The sequence below is a fragment of the Euwallacea similis genome, chromosome 19 (genome assembly GCF_039881205.1).
Source record: "Euwallacea similis isolate ESF13 chromosome 19, ESF131.1, whole genome shotgun sequence".
Classification (NCBI taxonomy): Eukaryota; Metazoa; Arthropoda; class Insecta; order Coleoptera; family Curculionidae; genus Euwallacea; species Euwallacea similis.
In genome coordinates this window covers 190,287-210,149 of record NC_089627.1, presented here as the reverse complement: position 1 = coordinate 210,149, position 19,863 = coordinate 190,287, and the positions used below count along the sequence as shown (strand labels likewise).

Genomic DNA, 19,863 nt, shown 5'->3' with positions numbered 1-19,863 from the left:
TCAATGGCCAGGAACTGATCAGAAATAATCGAATTGAACCAAAAACGTTAAATAAGTAAATTGATATAAACTGGTTGAACGCCCCGCTTCTAGCTCCAAACAAGACTTCCATTTAAACCCAAAGGGTGATAATAGGTCAACTCGGAATCGAATAATCAAATGTTTTAATTTATGAACCTTAAACCTTTAGTTGATCACATTAAATCACAATACCGAATTCGGAGTTTTATACATTATGTAAATACTTATTGTTGAAAGGTTATAACTAGTTTTCCGGAAATAAATTTATCATATTTTTACATTTTTCCATTAAATAATGGACAAGATTCATAAACGAAAGAGAAAGCTGTAGAGTAAGACAAATATTCGTCGAGTCAAAAATTCAGGAAAAGGTATCCGAAAATTGTGGAAGAAAAATAAAAAATTTAAAGAGTGGAAAGAATTGAAAAAATGAAAATTTCCGTAAAAATACACGTAGGAAACTAGACAGACGTATTTAGAGAAAGAAAAGGAGAGGAAAAACGAAACAAGAAAAAATGCAACTAAATCACCAAAAAGAATTAACCAGCAGGTGTGTTATTATAACTAGCGGGTAGGGGTAAATAAACTTTTTTTTGGCCGAGAAGGTGGAAATCTTCCCAAAGACACCCGACTAGGGACTACTGTGGGCCCATTGGTGACAGCCGGGTAGTGTGAGATTTGAACGCAAGCTGATGCACCCATCTACCCACCAAAACCACCTCCTCTCTTCTGCCTGACCCCGGAACCGTCTCGTCTGCCTCTGGACGAGGTCACCCAAAGGTTCTCTTTTTGCAATTATGTAGTTTTGTATTGTGATCTTTTTGTGCTTTCAGCAGAAATTCATCGAACTGGAGGAACATTTGTTAGTTTCTTTCGGGTCAAAGTGAGACTGTTGGCAGTCTGAATGTAATCATGGGAGGAGGGCCTGGCGAATCTACGTTGTTTGGGATCCATGAGCACAAAATTCTTTCAAATCATTGCAGACCAAAGAAACAAAAACCCACACACACACAAAATTCAAACAGGTGGCTTAAACTTTAAATCCTCTTTGATCAATAAAAACAAAAAGTATTCTTTTAAGCACGAGAATGTAACAAGGCCAATAATCTCAGTTTTTCTCAAAATGGACTTTTACCAAATAATTTTGTTGGGTAAGTTCGCATTAAAAGCTTTTCATAACAATTATTGACCTCGGTATGAATAGGAATGGAAACATTGAATATTGGGAATATTCATGAACCGCTATTCTCATTTTACTTATTTTTCATGACTTTCATGAAATGGAAATTTAAAAATTACATACATTTTAACAAGAATATTTTGTTGCTTTAATATTATAGTTCTGTCAAAAAGTTAAGAAACTTGTAGCTATTCTATACAAGGTTCGTCATACGCGTAAATAATGGTATCCAAAAATGACTGAAATATTTTGAGAGATGATTTTAGAGATTAAAATGATAAAAAAACATACCCCAAAAATTGTTTCTTAAAGGGGCTAGAAGTTCTTAAAGGAAGAACTCTGAAGATGTTTTTTTCGCAATATTTTCGAAACGGTTTGCGTCAAAATTATGGTAAGTGTTGAAAAAATGAAAAGATGAATAAGACCCACATTTATTTCGTTAGACAATGTCCTCAGAATGCTAAAAATATTATTGTTTCTTTTTCATAAAAATGAAAAAGTACCTAAAGTGTCATGGACCCGACATTTGTTTATATAAATTTTATTTCTTATTTCGGTCGTAGGAACCTACAATAAGCAGTTGGCAGAACAATTCTGATACACGCTGTACATCATTTTTTTCTCAAAATTTTTCTTATCTAACCCCAATAAAATTGGATATTTTTGTATACACAATTAAAGCAGATTCCATAAAATAAGTCAAAAATAGAAGATCATATTTGAAAAACTTAAGTGGAACTTCGTTAGAATGTTATGGCGTAAGAAAAAAAACAAGGTTATCAAAAAGTGATAACAAATTAGTCTTGTAACTTTTACTTGAAACATTTTTTGATAGAAAAATTATTTAACAAGTTATTCTCATTATTAATATATTAATAATAATAATAATAATAATGTATAGAACCCTGCATATGTGTGTTTGTTTTTAGTTCTTTACGATTGCAGCCAACTCTCAACGGTGGATCTGTAGTTTGATAGCCAATTGATGTTTTGTTTCACAGTTTCAAGGGCAGTTCGTCTTGATGTAGCGCCAGCACCTGCTTCTGGATATTTGGCAAAGAATTCCTCCATCTACAAAAAGAATTATAGTGTTTAGCTTAATTGTTTTGTAAATTTACTCACTTCTGTCAGTTTTGAATCCGTAGAGAACGTTTTGGTAATAGTGCTGATCATCGATCCCAAATATCTGTCATTTAGGGTAAATCGTTCGACCAAATATTCCCAGTTTTGCCTAAAATTAATTAAAGCATTTAAAACAATTCTGAATATTTGCTTAAGCAGCACAAGTGATACAGTAAGCAAAAACATTTACCTTACGAAATCCCATACAAGATCAGTGCCTGTGGGGTTTGCAGAGATGTATCCTAAGACCGTGAAATAATCTTGACCTCTTACAATGGATTCATTTTTCGCTAAGTCCAGCAGCCTAAAAATGCCAATTTTGTGTTTATTACGAAGTTTCGAGTACAAACGAACAAACATTTATTTTGAATAATCGTTGCAAACACATCATGGGGCTTTACGAAAAAAAAAACGAGAAATTCTATAGTATCCAGACTTTCAATGATCAGTTAACATAAATACACGTAGTTACCTACTTCGTTAATAATGAGGGGTTCTTAACATTGGCCAGGCCATTTATCAATTTCAATTTTTCTGATGCATCAGGCTCTTCCTGGTAAACTGCTAGCAATTGGTCCCAAGTTGCTGCATCTGCATTTACTATACCTAAAACATGTCGTAAAGGTGAAGGTCACTGAGAAATATTCAATTCCATTACAATTCAATTTATTTATTTTCAAATTGGGAACTTCAAATACCACTTGCAGATTCCAACAATCTCTAGACTAAAAACGTCTCTCAATAACAAGCAAAGCCCGGAATTTATATCCAGATTTATGTAAAAGCTCAATTTATGCAGGGTGTCTCATAATTAACAGGACATTATTGAACCTTAAATATCTCAAGCGATTTTTTTTCATCCTAATTATGTATATTTTTTAGTTCTTAAAAATGTTCCGATGATATTCCAATTTCGTCACTTCTATGAAAATTATCGTGCGGATAAAATTACTAGGAGTTCGAAAAACCTGACCAAAATTTTCACACTAACCATATTTATACACGATACTTCTCAAATCTGGAGAAAGAGATTTTGAGGTATCGTTTATCCAGGCATTGAATTTCTTCTGTACCTGCGCCAGGGAGTCTGGATGGTCTACTGAGCAGGACAACGACAAAACTATAACTCGGGTCAACCTAAAACATCATCAAATTACTTATAATCTCATAGACGTATTGAGAGGTACGGAAGGGGTATCATGACCTTCCATGTTCGAAAGAGAAATCATAATGGTTCAAGTCCGAAAGTGGAACCCTTGTCATCCACTAAAATCAACTTGTCGGACCTTCATACCCGGAATACTTTTTTCGGACTTGGTTGGCCCAAGCTTTCTTTTTTCCGAGGTGGACGATCGGGGTCTCTCTTCCAGACTTGGGTGGCCAGGATTCACGTTCAAACCAGGACGACCGGCGTTTGCCTTTCGGACTTGGAGGAGACCCATAACAGGGAGAATCAAAAAATTTACCTTACAAGGTGACTGTCATCTGCTCCCTCAATCCACGTGAAATTTGCATAAGCATTTGAAACGATGTTTCTTACATAACTCTGAAAATATTGCCATGAAGATTTATAGTAGTCTTAAGGTATAAAAGTTAAATTTACTTTAAATGCTTCATTCTGTGAGGAACCTGATAAATAGGTACCTATTGCCTGCAGTTTAGACGAAGCTACTGACCAGGGAGCATAGTCTGTTTCAGACATTAACTGTCTTGATAAATTTAAAGGTATCCTAGAATGGTTGTGAAAAGTTGTGAGAAGTATTTCTCAGTTGGACTTAAAATTAAAAGTGTGCTTTTTACGAGTATATGACCACAACTGTATGAGCAAGTGGAGGAATGACTGAATTTTTTTACCTATATGACAAGTGCCCTGCTTCCGCAATACTGAAACTTTCCTCCAATAGATGTGTCCTATCAGGGACAGGTAAAGCAGTATAAATATTGCCAAGGGTAAGCCACTCTGATTCTTCGTAATTAACTCTGTAGTAACCCACTTGGTCGTAGTTGAATTTGAGCCATGTCGCATTTTGTGGTAGCTGTATGGTAACTGGAAACGAATTCTGACTCATGAGACAACCGTACAACCTTATAATTAGACCAAAAACTTACTGCTTTCTTTATCGTAAGGGAACAAAATGTATCCTTCAGATCGACCAAGGTCTGTGATGTAGGTTACAGGTACTGACCATTTATAGCTGTAAAAAAAATACGTGACAGTTTACAATCATTTTTACGACAATAAAAGATCTTCAATCCTCACCCGTAAGTGGTATTGGAATCGTATGTAGCATTGGGATCTTTCAAGAACCTCTTCTGCTTTAAAGTGTAGTTGCGAGTACTTTGGTTGTAGGTTACATTCAAAATAGGATAACCCATTTGGACGGTAAATGTATCCATCATTTGTGACACATCGAAAGATGGATCGACCTAAAAATGGAAAAAAATAATGTTTTCCTGCCCTGATGGCAGTACATTTCTTTTCGGCAAAAATTTCATCCATTGGTATACGCATAACACACGTAGATGATGAAACTATGACTTTTCTGTCGTTTTGACTCGAAGCCAGATTTTTAAGATCTTTCCGTCGTTTAGGGACAGACGACTCCCTTAAAAGATCCTTTAAGGGGGAAATACATATAGAACGCTTGTTTTTTTTAAATGTTTTTCCCGAAAATTACTGCATCGTGTGACTTGCAATTTTAAATAGTTATTGTTAGCTATAATAACTACAAAGTACTTTTTCCTTTTTAATGCTTATTAATCGTGGAACAATGGCGACTTAAATATAATTACATGTCAAAAATCTGCGATGCACTGTGGAGGTCGGTAAAATGATCTATAACCGAAGTACCAAAAAGATTTCATTAATTTACGGAAACACGCTTTGCATGAACCTAAAAGGTTATGGAAATTCTGAAAATTACAAAAAAAATCATGTTTTTTTAGAAAATATTGTTGATAATTTTTTATAGCGCTAAACAAGAAATATTCGAGAGGTTCATGCAAAGGCTAATGAGTTAAGGAACATTCTCTCAAAATTTGATCGAAATCGGTCGAGTAATTTTTGAGTTATCATAACTACTGTCGTGTCCGCGTTTTGGAATTTCGGATTTCTAGAAAACCGCGGTTAAAATTTTAGAGAAAGAAATGGCTGGGAAAAAGTTCTGCATGTAAACTTACGGTTTCTTTGTTAATCTGCTCTACTGGGACCGTACAGCAGTCCTTCTTCTTCAAGGACATCTTGCAATTCGGCAGTTTTCTAAAAGGTTGAATCATTTTTCCACGGAGTCATGGAGACGTTTCACGGTATTATCGTAGGCGCGTTGGCTTATTCCAGAATTAAGTTTCATGAAGTCGCAAAATAAATTGATGCTTGTCTTGCAAAACCCAGCAAACGTATAACTATAACAACTCGTCTATTTACTTCATAGCCATTGTTTACGAACGGTCTTGAATTGATTAAAACAGTACCACACAAACATTTTACACCAATTCTAAAACCTTGTCCTCGGTTACTCGCTTGGCCGAACGTTTGTTTCTAAGTGCACTTTTTAAATACATAATTATCTGATATTGAGGAGAAAACACTTATAAATTCAATAATTCCGCAGCAGAAAGCATAATTTACGTAAATATCATCTGCAGTTGCCTTTTTTTTTGCGGATACACTAACTCCGCTTGCCTCTCTGCCGGTTCTTGCCTCTTTGCTGTACGTCCTTATCAATTCTAGCATCAAATGCATCAAATTGATTTTCGAAAAATCTACGCTTCTTTAGCCGGCTTGGTCCAAACTGTGGGTTATCGTTCGATTTTTTTCTACTCATTATGCGAAACAAACACGTCCTGTTGGAATTCACAAAATCTACTCAACTCATGACAACGAATAAACGCTACGTATACAAATCGAAACAGAGTCTCACAAATACAGAACAGTTACTATTTGCAAGAAAGTCTAAGGCAAAGGGCCATACAAAAAAATTGCGGGCAGTCCGAGCGTCTTCAATACTAGCACTCTCCGGCCGACCTGACGCCATCGCACTTTTAGCAAGAAATAATAGACAAGAAAACTCGAAATCAATTTCACAGATTTCCTAGAACATTCTAAAGATGTTTTCCTATAATGGTAAGGAAAAAAAAATTCTCAAACATTTTTTTCTATATGTATTTTCCCCTTTAGCTACCTTAAGCCAGAGAGGCAGTAAATGTTAAGAGTCAAAGGCATCACTCGCTTTTACAGCCCCTCAGTAGGACCAGTAAGCCTACTACATTATAATAGCTCCAAAAAACGGATAAAACTGTTAAAGAGTTATAGTTTGCAGGAATAAATAAATAACTCCACTAAAATGCCCCCGTAACAATGTCTCAAAATTTCAATTTAATTTCACAAATAGCAAACATCTCTCACTGAAATAAAGTTGTTAATTTAGCCCCAGTACCCAAAAGTATAAATAAAAATTGAGATAATCAACCATCTCAAAGCAGGTAAAAAAGAAATATCAGTTAGTTTTTATGACTATTCTTGGTTTAAGTACCCTTCGAAGGGCAGGTTCAAAAGAGGATCTTGTGCAGGAAATTGGGACTTCTATATGTTTATATCGAAACATTTGATCTCAATCAGGAATTTCTTACTAATTTTATGCCTTTGTCATAATTTTGATGTCACCAAATACAGTTTTACTAAGAGGGTCTGCTATATTCTGAGGATAGCGGGTGTCTTTCTCCTCAATACACTACTCATGTAGCTTAAATTCGAAGCTGGTTGTTTTTAAACTGAACGATATGGGTGAAAGGTAATTCCAAAAATTTAAGTAAAAGATTTACCACAGCCTGAATTTCATCCAAGAAGTTCTTCGTCACCGCATTCCCAAACTGATATTTCTTTAAATAGTTGCTAACAGCAGTTTGGAAGTTATCAGCTCCTACAGTGTTTTCCAACATCCTCAAAATTGACGCACCCTAAAAACCAATGAAAAACGCCCGTCCTCGATGAATTATCACATAATAAAGTACCTTGTTGTAAGAAATTGTATCAAAAATGGCAGTGATTTCATCTGGGGAGGTAACACTAACTACTATGGGGTGAGAAGACAATGTGGCATCTAGCGACAGCACTGGGTGGAGATCTGCCGTTTGAAATTGGGTCATCTGGACGTTTAAAATTTAAACAATGCATTAGAGTATTAATTGATGAATACCATCTGGAAGGTTGGCTCTGCTGCATCAGTCCCTTTGTACTCTATATAACTGGCAAAGCCTTCGTTGAGCCAAAGATCATTCCACCAATCCATTGTGACTACATTTTAGGTTATTGAGGCAAGAAATTTATTGAGATTTTATGTGAAGACTCACCTAAGTTCCCAAACCAACTATGTGCCAATTCATGAGCTATTACTGTGGCCACTCTTTGCTTGTTAGCAGAGGAATGTGTGGTGTTTGTATAAAGCAAAGCGGTTTCTCTATATGTTACCAGACCCCAATGTTCCATGGCTCCAGAAACAAAGTCAGGAATGGCAACCATATCTAAAACCGTGAATTTACATATTTTGTTCTCTATTAGAGGCAGGGTGAAGCACCTAATTTGGGCAATGGATAAGATAATCCAAAATAAGACACGTAATACTCAATAACTTTCTTGGCAATTTCCCCTGCGTAAGTGGTTTTCTCCAAGTTTCCAGGACTAGCATAAACTCTTAATTCAGTCTCAGTGCCTAAAATTATACAAAATTTATTCACTAGATGTATGTAGAGGATGGTCCACCTAAGATCGTTCACTATCTTACCTCAAAAATCGTAAAGCTTAGGAAAAATGTAATATAAAAGTTATTTAGTTATTAATAATTTTTTACTTTTTTATTTTGCAGAAAACCGGGACGTGACAAAAAACATTTTTTTTAAATGGAATATCCTATATTTTGTTGCAGATACTAATTCTGCTTGTAACCATAAACATTTATTGTTACTACAAAATATGAAAAAAATATAGCAGTTTTTGAGCTAATTCAATTTAAAGAAAAGACCAAAGGAAAAATAAGTTTTTAAAAACTCTTAATAAATTCACAAAGTATTTATTGAATCGATTGAAAACTTGTCCAGTTAAAAACAAAGAGTGGTTTTGCTAGAGTATATTTTTAATAATATATATTGTATATATATAAATAAAGTAACTTATTAGTAATGTACCAACCTAGAATGTAGTTAAAGACTAGAATTTTATAATTGTACATTAATTGAATGATAAATATGTAATTAGTAATTTAAACATAAAAAATGGTGGTTAATGATGTTAATCAGCTATATAAGATCTTTATATTGTATATATGTATATGTATATATTTATTCATAATGCATTAAAGAAAACAGGGTGTCCCATTAAAATAATCGAGTTTGCGGCAATTAAAAGATGAAAAGTTTGGATTTTTTTCGCACCTTGTATAAAATTTCTCGAAAATTAAAAATATACTCTACTAGAACCACCTTTTTTAATTGAACAAGTTTACAAACGGTTCAATTAACACTTTGTGAATTTATTGAGAATTAAGATAATTAGTAAGATTATTTTTCATTCGATCTTTGCTTTAAATTGAGTTAACTCCAAACCTGCTAAAAATGTTTCACATTTTGCAATAACAAAAATACTTATAATTACAAGCAAAATTAGTATCCGTAACAGACTATGTAATATTCCATTTAAAAAAAATTATTTTTGTCACGCCACGGTTGTCTGGGCCACCTTGTAACTTCGAAAATATTAAATAATAAAAATTCATGAAAAAGTAAATAACTTTTATATTAAATCTTTGTTTTCTAAACCTTACGGCTTTTGAGATAAACTAGTGGATCACCTTGTACATATATTCATGAGAAAATTAGTACAAGGTCTAAATTAATTCTGTTTTTCCTCATAAAGCGCAATTCCCGTGCTTCTTACCATTATTGTTAAATGTCGTGTTACTATGTACGAAGTCTGATACTATGAAGCACGTTAGATATGTGGACATGGCCACAGTCTCCTGGAACGTGACAATTTCGTTGTTATCGTCGTACGACTGGACGCTCTAGAAACGTAGCATGATGGAAGCGAGTTCTATAAAAGTAAAGACATTGTCTTCTTACTGCAACTGGATAGTTGGACAATGCAATGTAATTCTCAGCCTTAGGTTTCAGGAGATGGACAAAATATTTGGCCTTCATATTCGGTTCATCGAAGCAAGGAAAGGCCTGCCTGGCATATGTAGGTTCGAATTTCGATGTGGCTATAGTTCTGTGAAATATATCGTTGATGTGATATTCAAATTTTTGGATAAGCGCAATGTTTATATAACTTGACTTTCTTTGCATGAAGTTTGCGAATCTCATTAGCAAGAGATACGCATTTGCGGTTCAAATATCCGAGGATTATGAACGAGTAGACTAGTAGTTTCGCATACTAATGAAAGTGATAGTTGTTGCGATAAATAAGGAATATTTTGTGCGATCGATACGAACTGATTTCTGACAAATATAGCAGCACGTTTTGTAACATGTTCATGAGAATTTGAGAAATTTGAAGCTAAAAATACTAAAAATCGCATGTTACAAAGGAAACGTTTAGTTCTGCTAAAAGAATCTGACTGAGCCTTCAAAAGGAACTTTCCACATTTAAAAGAGAATGCCTGTAATCCCAGATTGATAATGTCCCCAATCTGAGAAGAAATTACCGAGAATACGCTTGAAACCAATTTTTTCCATTTTGTATTTCGGTAAACCGCCACTAATCGTTTCATCTGGGTGAACATCACGCCCATTACATGAAAACCCGGGTTATTACATGGAGAATCGAGTAGAAACGTGCAGTTTCTGGGCATAAAAAAATAGAAATTGTTATGTCAGATCCATGACAAATCGGACATCTATGTACAAAATAGCTGTCACGACATATTTTAAGTTACTTTACTTGAAATCAAGTGTAGCTTTTGATCGGGAAATATCAAGTAAAGTCCTAAGTTCCAGAGTTGAACAGATTATTGCTAAGATTTAAGACATGAAACAAATTATTCGCAATAAATCTTATTTCTCTTTCCCTGGTAACACTCTGTAACTTCGTAACTAAGCGTCGACCAAACCTCCAGCAGTTTGTCGAATTATTTTTGAATACCCCTGTATTATAAGAGTTTTTTCTGTCGTTCTGGGGTAAAATGACTTGAAACTGCACAAAAGCTAAAGCTACCTTGGTGAAATGGAGATAAGTACTTATTAAAAATTCCCATATTTTCTTTCTCTTTGAATGACAAATATTTGCATACAAAATAAAATGAATAAAATATGAACTGAGAAGGTCAATTAGACTCATATTTCTCTCGATTGATGCGAGCTCCCATGACCATAATCGATGATAAATAGATAATACAGATGCATAACATGTATCTAAAGCATAATATACTCAGTACGTGTCATTTCTCAAGTAAATGATTAATTGCGCTAACAAATTGTAATACTGATGGTACCTATTTCGGGTCATCCAATAAGGATCTCGTTAAGGCGATAATCATATTACAACCCCAAGGCAACGTTACTTAAAAATTCAGTGTTAAGCACACTTCTCATTTAGGTATCAATCGGTTAAATATTTTGTGTAAGGTGATGAGAGGATGTAAGGAGTGAGGTAATGTAACCAACATGTAAAAAGAAGAACAAACATCTGTAATTGTGTAACTAGCAAAGCTGACGCTTCGACATACCTGGTCTTATTCCCATTTTTATAGGTGCTTTTATAAAACCCTCCCAAGGCCTTCCCCAACACACCCCTAAACTTGATAGCCAAAGAATAGTTTCCAGGAAAAATTTTCTCCTTGGGCTTGATAATCAAAACCTCAAACTTCATGTTATCAGTAACGCTCATCAACTCAAAGGTCCGCTTATAGTTTTGCACTAATTCTACTGAGTAAATTGTATGGCCTTTACTGTGAAGCACAATCTGCGCCTTAGGATTGTAGACTTGAAGGGAAATATTCACAAACCCTTCGAAATAGTTCTTGTCCAAGAAGGGCAAAAGGGTTAAATTATACTGAGTGGGCTTGATGTCTTTAGGTAGAGTCAGATAAACTTTTTCACTAGTGCTTGAACTGTTGGGTTGAATGCTGATCCAATGAAAGTACCACCCAGGAGGCACGTTGTTGCTCACTAAATGTCTTCCTACAAACACTATGGCAGTCACTAGAATCCCGCATATGACGAACCAAAACATGCAGCACGTGCAGAGACATGTGACACAACTTGACCCATTGGGGTCTTTTTTCTCTCTTTTGGACGCATGTTTTCGACCACGATTTTCTTTACCACAACACGACATTTCAAATCTGAGGATTATTCACACATTTCACTAAAGTTTCAAAACGCGTAAATTCGTTTTGTAAGTCTTCGGCCGAATAAGGACTATGATAGTGACAGTACCGTAACTGGCCGGTACGATTCTTGGACGAACAATCGCTCTGCTCGAGTGAAATAATTGTTGCTAAAACTTATAAAAGCAGATTTTAATTGGTGCTTAGACAAGTAGTCGGGTTATTCGCTGGTAGCCAAGTAGGTACGTAGTTGGTTACGAAACCTTTCCGCTGCGTTAGTACCAGCTTACCCGATGAATTTTAATCGTTTATTTACAAAAATTCGACCGATTCAGAGCAATTTATGCTACGTTACGTAAAGTTCATTAAATGGATCAGAACAAGTTAATTCGCTATATTAATTCTATACAATTAACGGATACATAAAAGCGAACGCAAAATAACTAATTTCAATTTTCACTTCGCGATCAGCCGAAATATTCCGATTTTGCTTGAAAAATTACACGAAACGGATACATAATTGAAAAAATGCAGGGAAGTTTTGAATGGCTGCAAGACTTTGTATTGCCTCATTTATGTATCTACTAACAGCAGCCTCTCTCTAAAGTTTGTGAGTTAGAAAATAGCTCCAAGCTTTTATCAAGGGTTTTATGATACATCGCTATTCCAGGCCCGGCTTAATCCAAGAAGTGAGAATAATTGTAGGGATATTGTACAAAACTAACTAATAATCATACATAATCTCCCTTAGCCGTACATATAGGGTGACCCAAAGAAAATTTCCTACCTCGATTTTCCGTATTTAAAATGAAAGTGTGTAAAAACGTTCGGACCCATCGATTTTTGATTTGAAGGAAACATTTTTTTGTATTTTCAACTTTTTAACTTTAACTCCTTGATAAGGGTGACAGTTATCCCCAAAATTTCTAATGAGATGGAGTGTCGCGTGATACTTCATTTTAAAGTTAGTTTTGCCCTGATTATAATCTTTAAGTTTGAAGTCACTGCTATTACCCCCATTGATGTAACAGCATGTCAAGGCCTCTGGGAAAAAAGCTTTTAGGTGATAATTAATTTATCCCAATAAGAGCTGTAGACTTCAAAATGAGTGCAGAAAGACCTTTAACATGAGATATCACTGAATCGTTTTAACGGAGGTGAGTTTTACCCCAAATCGTGTAATTCATGAATGCCACCAAATTACACCCGAAATGTTACATAAGACAACCCTTTGAACAAAATTTATGTTATTGTATGGATGTAAATGGCAGTCATTTCCGGTATTTAATAAATTGATCAGAAAAGTAACGTGAACACTTTCCCTCATTTACCCATCTTTTTAAGAAAAAAATTATAAATAAAGAAACCTACCCTTTTAAGCTTGAGGGGTAAAACTCACCTCCGTCAAAACGATTCCGTGATATCTCACTTTTAAAAGTCTTCCTACCCTCATTTTGAAGGCTGCAGCTCTTATTGTTATAAATTAATTATAATGATACGTTTAGAATCTTCCATACTTTTGGCCACCACTGTACATTCCAGGCTCCTGATTTGCTCACCAACGCCGTGAGCGGTACATACGAGTCATTAAGGAGTGATCCGAATAGAGTTGCCCAAACTAATGACCTCATAGAGCTCATTTAAGTGTGATAAAAGTAAATAAGAGGAAAATAATCGACAATGATTTATAAGTAATTTAAAGTCCCATCAACTTCCTTCATTGTACTGTTAACACTCTGAGATTTCAGACACTCCATTTTCATCAAGTGAAGTTTCTGACCGAATACAAATGAAGAAGTTGTAGTGAAAAAAGAAGTAAAAGTAAATCGATGGGAAAATACCATAGTTCTTTGTTCTGAATCATTTTCAGCTAATGCAATCCAAAGACGATTTTTTTTCGCAAAACCTCATGCTGACCATTACAAATTCATTTACAAGAATTAATTGTTATGAAAACCGTGATCGGGATCACCACGAGGATTTTAAAGTGCAATAAATCAGATTGAATCACCATGATGCTAAATGCAATTTAACACCGTAAGCAAATAACAATTGACATTAAACTGCATTGATAATTTCAAACTTTCTATATTTTTACTGGTACTTACGTTACGTTGCCTCCTGCACTGGTATAAGAACTGGTGTATAATCCCACAATTCGATTCTTCATATCCCCGTGAAATTCAATAGATATGGAATCAGTGGAAGTTGTGAAGTCGGCCCCATCTTTCCTAGTGATAATCACAGATTCATATTCAGAATCCAGACTGAAATTAGCCTCTTCTGAGTCAACAATAACACTGGTGATGTTCAATCCATTGTTATGAATTATAATGCTGTTTGTGGCTTTGGAAACGGCTATTGAGACGATCACAGTACCTTTGAACAATCCTAAAAGAAAAAAAAATTAAGGTAAAATCAAATGCAACATGCTAAATAACTTACCTGATTCTAAATCGGGATATAAATAGAGATTGTATAAAATAGGCTTAACTGTCGAAGGAAGTCGGAATTTGGACATGGTTGAATCGGGAGTTTCTGTAGTTGACGAACTGGTGGTTGCAGTCACTGAAATTATGAAAGAAATTCTTGAAAATTACAGAGAACGCGGCAGAAATATTAATAACGGCAATCTATCTGGTGTAAGGAGGTAAATGATTTTTCAGTTAGTAATATACAAGGTCTTTCTGAACATATTGTCATAAATTCAATCACGTATTGTAGGTTCCAAAATATGACGAAAACTTCATACATACATATATTGGAAGGCACTTCGTTTTCGATATACAGAGTGTAAAAGGTTAGTTCCTGGGGATGGTTTTTTTTTAGTATTTTCGAAATACATTTATGAAATTTTGTATTTCATTATAACTTTTTGTGTTTTTTCTGACTCTTTATAAAAAAAATTGTCACATTTTTCCAGGCGGCTAATATAGGGGGGTAGCACTTAAAAATGACCTAAACTTTTTTATATTTAATTTTATTGACGATTTTATACAAAAAATATTAAATTTATGGCGCTATGTTCAGAAACGACTTGACTTATATGAAAACTATGAAATCCTGGACTGATTCTTTATTTTTAGTTAGAATTTATTTACTAAATACCTGTATTGTTTTCTTCACTATCAGAATGTTTCTTCTTTTCCTCACTCAAAGCAGTTTTTAACTGCGAAACCTCAACGCCTAACACTATGGTGCTTATCAACAGTGCCGTACTGCCCACGATAAAAAAAAACAGCCATTTATGGGCCAAAATTGTGCTTAAAACAGACATTTTTTCCTATATTTCTATAGTTGGATTTGAACTAAAATGGGTGAATTTATTTTTGCACCATATGACGCCACAACCAAAAGATTGTTATAATGAAGCTTTATCACATACAATTTGTTTTGTAGATTTACAAGTATGTATATACCAGATTGAGACATCTTTAATTATTATAAGAACGTAAAGATATGGAGAAAATTAAGCTGGTAAATCTCGGATTTATGGCACAATAATTTCTAAAACTACTCTAAAGGGTCAGATTATCGGGATCATGAATACTGCTTGCATTCATAGCAATAATAATATATAGCTCTCATTTTATGGAAGAAATAATTGTTAATCTCATTATCAATTTTCTTTCTAAAATATGAAGAAAAAAAAATTGTGAATTTGTCCTTTACAGCTTAGTCAGTTTTTGAGATATTGAGTTATGCACTCATGTGTTACTAAAATGTAATTTTGATGTGGATAAACTTTCAAGTGTATTTCCCTATAAAGAAATTTCGTATATAGTACTTTAAACTTCTATTAGACGAACCAGTTACCAGGCTATCTTTCGGTGTCTGGCCGAATGATTTATGGAACTTAATTTTAGATTTATCGGCTACATATAAAGATTGACTGTTTTTAAGACATCATTATCCTCATCGAAGCCACTGATAATGTCATTTCTATTATAGTCCAATTTTGTTCCAATGACCCTTTCAGTCACTCTCTGTAATCGTCTAGTATCGACTTTCTTTAAAGTGTGCTTTTGATTCGAGATACTAACGACTATGTTCAAAGGCAAAGGCTGTGAAAATATACGCCCAATTGAGGTTTATTTAGACATTCGTGTGCTATGAGCAATCAATAATGTCCGCTGAGTTAAATGTACAAAAAGACCACACCTTGGGTTAAAGCAAAAGATTACGATTTCTTTTGCGCTTTGATGCATAAAGTAGCGTTTTACTAATCGGCAAAATAGGCTTGGATGGTTCCTAGTTTCAGTACTTTCCGAAGTTGCTTTCTGTTCACTCGAACGAGTCCCTTACATATGATCAGTTTGAGGAAGCCTGGTTTTCTAAACTCACCGCCTAGTTCGCTGAACTGGTACAAAAACATCAGCATAACAACCACTTGCCTCCTCTGGGGCTTCTTCGGTAAAATTATGATTCGAAAGAAGTAATTGGGATAATGTCATTGGTTGTATGACTCTTTATATATGTAATATAATCATCATTTTTTTAAATTTCAAACTCATTAAATAGGACAAAAAATACTATCTTCTGATGTTTGTTTGTTTTTCTAATTATTACGTCACAGGTAGGACAAAGTAGCCGATTTTTAAAATTGAAGTATGGTTCAAGTGACACTTCAAATTCAAGGTCTTTCAAAACTACATTCGATGGTGTATTGCAATTCAAAATATATCGATTAGTTTTTGAGAAAAATATATTTAAATTTTGTAAAAAATTAAATAGTACGTAAGCAACAAAAAAATCTGTTTATTGATAAAAAATTGATTTGTTTTCGATTTTGTGCTCATAATCAGTCCTTAGTTAAAAAAAAGTGAAAGAATAGATACATAATTGAAAATAACCAAAGATTGTTTGTGATCACAAAATCAGAAACAAATCAATTTCCTATTATCAACAAACAAGTTTTTCCATTGTTGACATACTATTAAATTGAGTTTGTATTGCATTTTTAAACAAATTTATAGTTGTTCTTGTCAAAAAATAATCGATAGATTTTGAATCACATTATACCATTAAATGTAGTTTTCAAAAACTTTTAATTTGAAGTGTGACTTGACGCATGTCTCAATTTTAAAAAATTAGCCATTTTGCCTTACCGGTGACGTAAGCAACATTCAGAAAAACAAGCAAATGTTAAAAGATAGAATTTTTTGTTCTATTTAATGTTATTTTGTGAATTAAAAAAATAATAATTTGTTAAAATGTTAACAAGGAGGGACAGTTTAGAGCGGCACGATATATTACTCTGAATTCTTGCTAACAATACTTGATATGTAATAAAATAATAAAATTAGATAAGTCCATTTTTAGAGGATCTTCAAGCATTTGTCACACTCTCTCAGCTGCGGAATGGATAAACACAACAAAACAAAAAAAAAGTTCTTTAAGATTTATTAAATGCTTTGGATAATTTCTAAATTCATCCATAACGAAAAGTTTTTTAAATAGATTTTTTTCCCTCAGTATCCTCTGGTTCTGAATTTGCTAATAATGACTGCTTCACCACGTGACTTCGCGACTGCTGACTCCAGTCCAAACAGTCTTTATCCGTTCATTCCAAAGAATTGAGCTTTTGCCCACGTCGCAGGTGATATCCCTAACAAGCGCAAATTTACATTATTCTTATATTTCTGTTTTTCTGGCTAAAAATACACTAGGACCATCTCAAAATTAGATAACTGAAAATGGGTTTTCTTTTATGCAGATTTTTTCATCAGATCAAAGTATTCAGTCCTTAGTCCGTAAATGTTCTTATAAAATGTGGATTTTACTTTTCCATTCTATGTAAACCTCACTCAGTTTGAACTCAAAAAAATCAGTCAAACATACAAGATTGGTTAACATGCATTAAAAGGCTTGAGTTCACATCTTTTTACCATTCACAGACGAAAGTGAGTAATTATTTATAATTTAAATTCGCACGTCTTAAAACTTTACATAGCAAGCCAATGCCAATCATTTTTTTCCAAAATCCTCCTCACTAGGCTTCAGAAGGAAAAGTTAATTTATAGAACTCTCTTATTTTTTTTCAAAATCTGCCATAATACAAATTTTCAAGAACAACAAGATTTTGCAATAATACTTCTTCTTCCAACTTCTTAATTGCTGTGTTGGATGAACTGGACTGGTAGTTTAACTCAATATCTTGCAAATTTCTCCCAAAATATTCTCCTAGTTCTTTATCCACCTTATTGGTTATTTCTTTGTTAATTAAAAAATTGCGATAGTATCAGCTGCACTACGTGGTTGCTACGGATTACACGGAACCGCTTCATTGACCCGTTAAATTCTTTTTTCTTCCAGATATCTTGGCGCTGATCCTGAATATTAATGTTTTTGTTTTGCAAGTAGTACCATGCATTCAAAAAAAAAATTGGTCAAGTAGGCTTTGGAATTATTTGACACAGAGTCTATATGTCTTTGATACATTCTTCTATGTGATCTTGAATATAAATAAATAACCCTAACCTGAACTAACCTTACTTAAATATGACTCTGCTTACTTTCATTATTGATGAGATTTTATTGAAAATAGCCTCTTTCAAGTCTCCACAGATTTCTAAGTTAGTTAGTTAAAGTACTTTGAACTCTAAAAATGGTGTTTGTATTCTGACAAAAAGTTTTTATGGCAGAGTCTTATTTTCTGAATGAACAGTTCATAAACAGAGAATGGCTTTGGTATTGAATCCTGTCTACAAGAGTTTCATGGAATATTTTCCCACATTGCAGTGTTGGAACCACAATTTCACGACACTTCCAATTATGATGTAAAATTGTATAATGTAACTATGTATTGGTAGTGTTCAAAGGAAATCAGGAAGTAGTGGATCAATTAAACGAGCTCCAAAACTTGTTGAAAATGTCGGGCGAATATAGGATAACAATCCCATCACATCTTTAAGAATATTTTCTTAACAAGTGAATGTATTGCCTAGCACTTCTTTAATCCTTTAAAAATATCTGAGATTATATCCATACAAGATGCAAATGCTTTGGCAACTGCAGCTTTCGGGATTTGAAAAGAGACTGAGATATTGCAATTGGTTTAAGATTTAAGTGTTGAAAAAGGTTATTTCTAATAAAATCCAACTAATAATAAAAGTAAATAGAATCGTATTTTAGTGAGGTTAAGTTTATTTGTTTATGTTTGAGATTATGTAGAAGAACAGATCAAAGACATACGGGCTCAGTGTCAAATGCTTCTAAAGCCTACTTGACCGAAAATGTTTTAAAATGCATGAAATTTTCCAGTTCAGTTGATTTGTTTCTTTCTCCTCACCTAAGAATAATGAACCCAATACACGAAATCCTTCTCAGGAAACGAAACGAAACTATGTTAAGTTACTAACTTTTGATTGAACAGAGAATTCCGAATTACTGTCACACAATTTGGCAACGTAGCTTGTGACCTAAACAAACGCGGCTCACCAAAGTGGACATATCCGCATTTTTTTATGAAGTGTTTAATGAACTTATGAGATATCTATGGCTTAATGGTTTATTAAAATACCTGTAACTAAAAACGAAGCTTTACAAAAAGTTTCTTACGTGTATTTGTTCAGGGTTGGCAACAAAATTCTCCACTATTAGCGAAACTGATAATCACTGTTGAAAACCTAAAGGTCAGCTGATAGCCAAAATGTAACAGCGCAGAAGCACGGTTCGAAAGATATTATGAGAATAGCTGCGATTTACTGAGAAGCATTTTATGTCTCTTTTCAACTAATAGTTCTCATAAAGAAGGAATGAATTATGGTGGAATAGTTTAAGTCCGAAAGTAATTATGAAGCTTCATTAAGATATTTACCAATGACTTATTGGAGATAATTGCGGGGTTGTCAAATTGTAGGAAAGTTTTTCTTATTCGGGCACATGTCTACGAGAAGGAAAAATGCCTGTGAAATTAAAATTGAAAACGAGCGCGCGTGTAATTAAATCTTTATAGTGATGAAAAGTTCCATGCAAATGGTAAATATGGTTTTATGTTTAAAAATTCAGAATTTATTGAATTTTAGCTTTCAAGTTCAAAATTTAAACATTTTTGGAACTGATGACCGTTCAAGCCTTTGGTAAAAATAGATTTGCAAGATGTAAAGAAAATTTCGTGCTTCATAATTTGGAAATGCATAAGTTTTTTTCTTGGATTTTAAGTTAAATTCAGAGCTTCAAATTTTTTTAATTCCGTAGAACGAGTATTATTCTAGACAG

At 33.9% G+C, this 19,863-nt stretch overlaps 1 protein-coding gene and 1 long non-coding RNA gene across 4 annotated transcripts; one reads left to right on the top strand and one right to left on the bottom strand.

Moving 5' to 3' along the window:
* Positions 1-346: 346 nt before the first annotated feature.
* Positions 347-2,269, top strand: LOC136415059 (uncharacterized). The gene is made up of 5 exons (XR_010752580.1): positions 347-571; positions 627-801; positions 858-1,046; positions 1,103-1,172; positions 2,131-2,269. It is a non-coding gene; the product is annotated as an uncharacterized lncRNA (long non-coding RNA).
* LOC136415058 (glutamyl aminopeptidase-like) lies at positions 2,101-19,222 on the bottom strand. 3 transcript variants are annotated; one of them, XM_066399430.1, is made up of 20 exons: positions 14,752-15,013; positions 14,089-14,211; positions 13,752-14,034; positions 9,437-9,584; positions 9,252-9,378; positions 7,897-8,031; positions 7,673-7,843; positions 7,519-7,616; positions 7,334-7,468; positions 7,145-7,279; positions 4,584-4,750; positions 4,433-4,518; positions 4,178-4,370; positions 3,927-4,053; positions 3,790-3,869; positions 3,315-3,460; positions 2,800-2,929; positions 2,514-2,627; positions 2,324-2,432; positions 2,103-2,272 (listed from the first exon to the last, which is right to left on the bottom strand). In XM_066399430.1, the coding sequence occupies exons 1-20, from the start codon at positions 14,918-14,920 to the stop codon at positions 2,135-2,137; spliced, it is 2,814 nt and encodes a 937-aa protein (XP_066255527.1). In that variant the 5' UTR covers positions 14,921-15,013; the 3' UTR covers positions 2,103-2,134. The 3 variants fall into 3 exon arrangements, with proteins under 3 accessions (XP_066255526.1, XP_066255527.1, XP_066255528.1); XM_066399431.1 differs by lacking the exon at positions 14,752-15,013 and adding an exon at positions 19,204-19,222 and having other exon boundaries at positions 2,105-2,272; XM_066399429.1 differs by lacking the exons at positions 13,752-14,034; positions 14,089-14,211; positions 14,752-15,013 and adding an exon at positions 11,041-11,830 and having other exon boundaries at positions 2,101-2,272.
* Between the last annotated feature and the right edge of the window lie 641 nt (positions 19,223-19,863).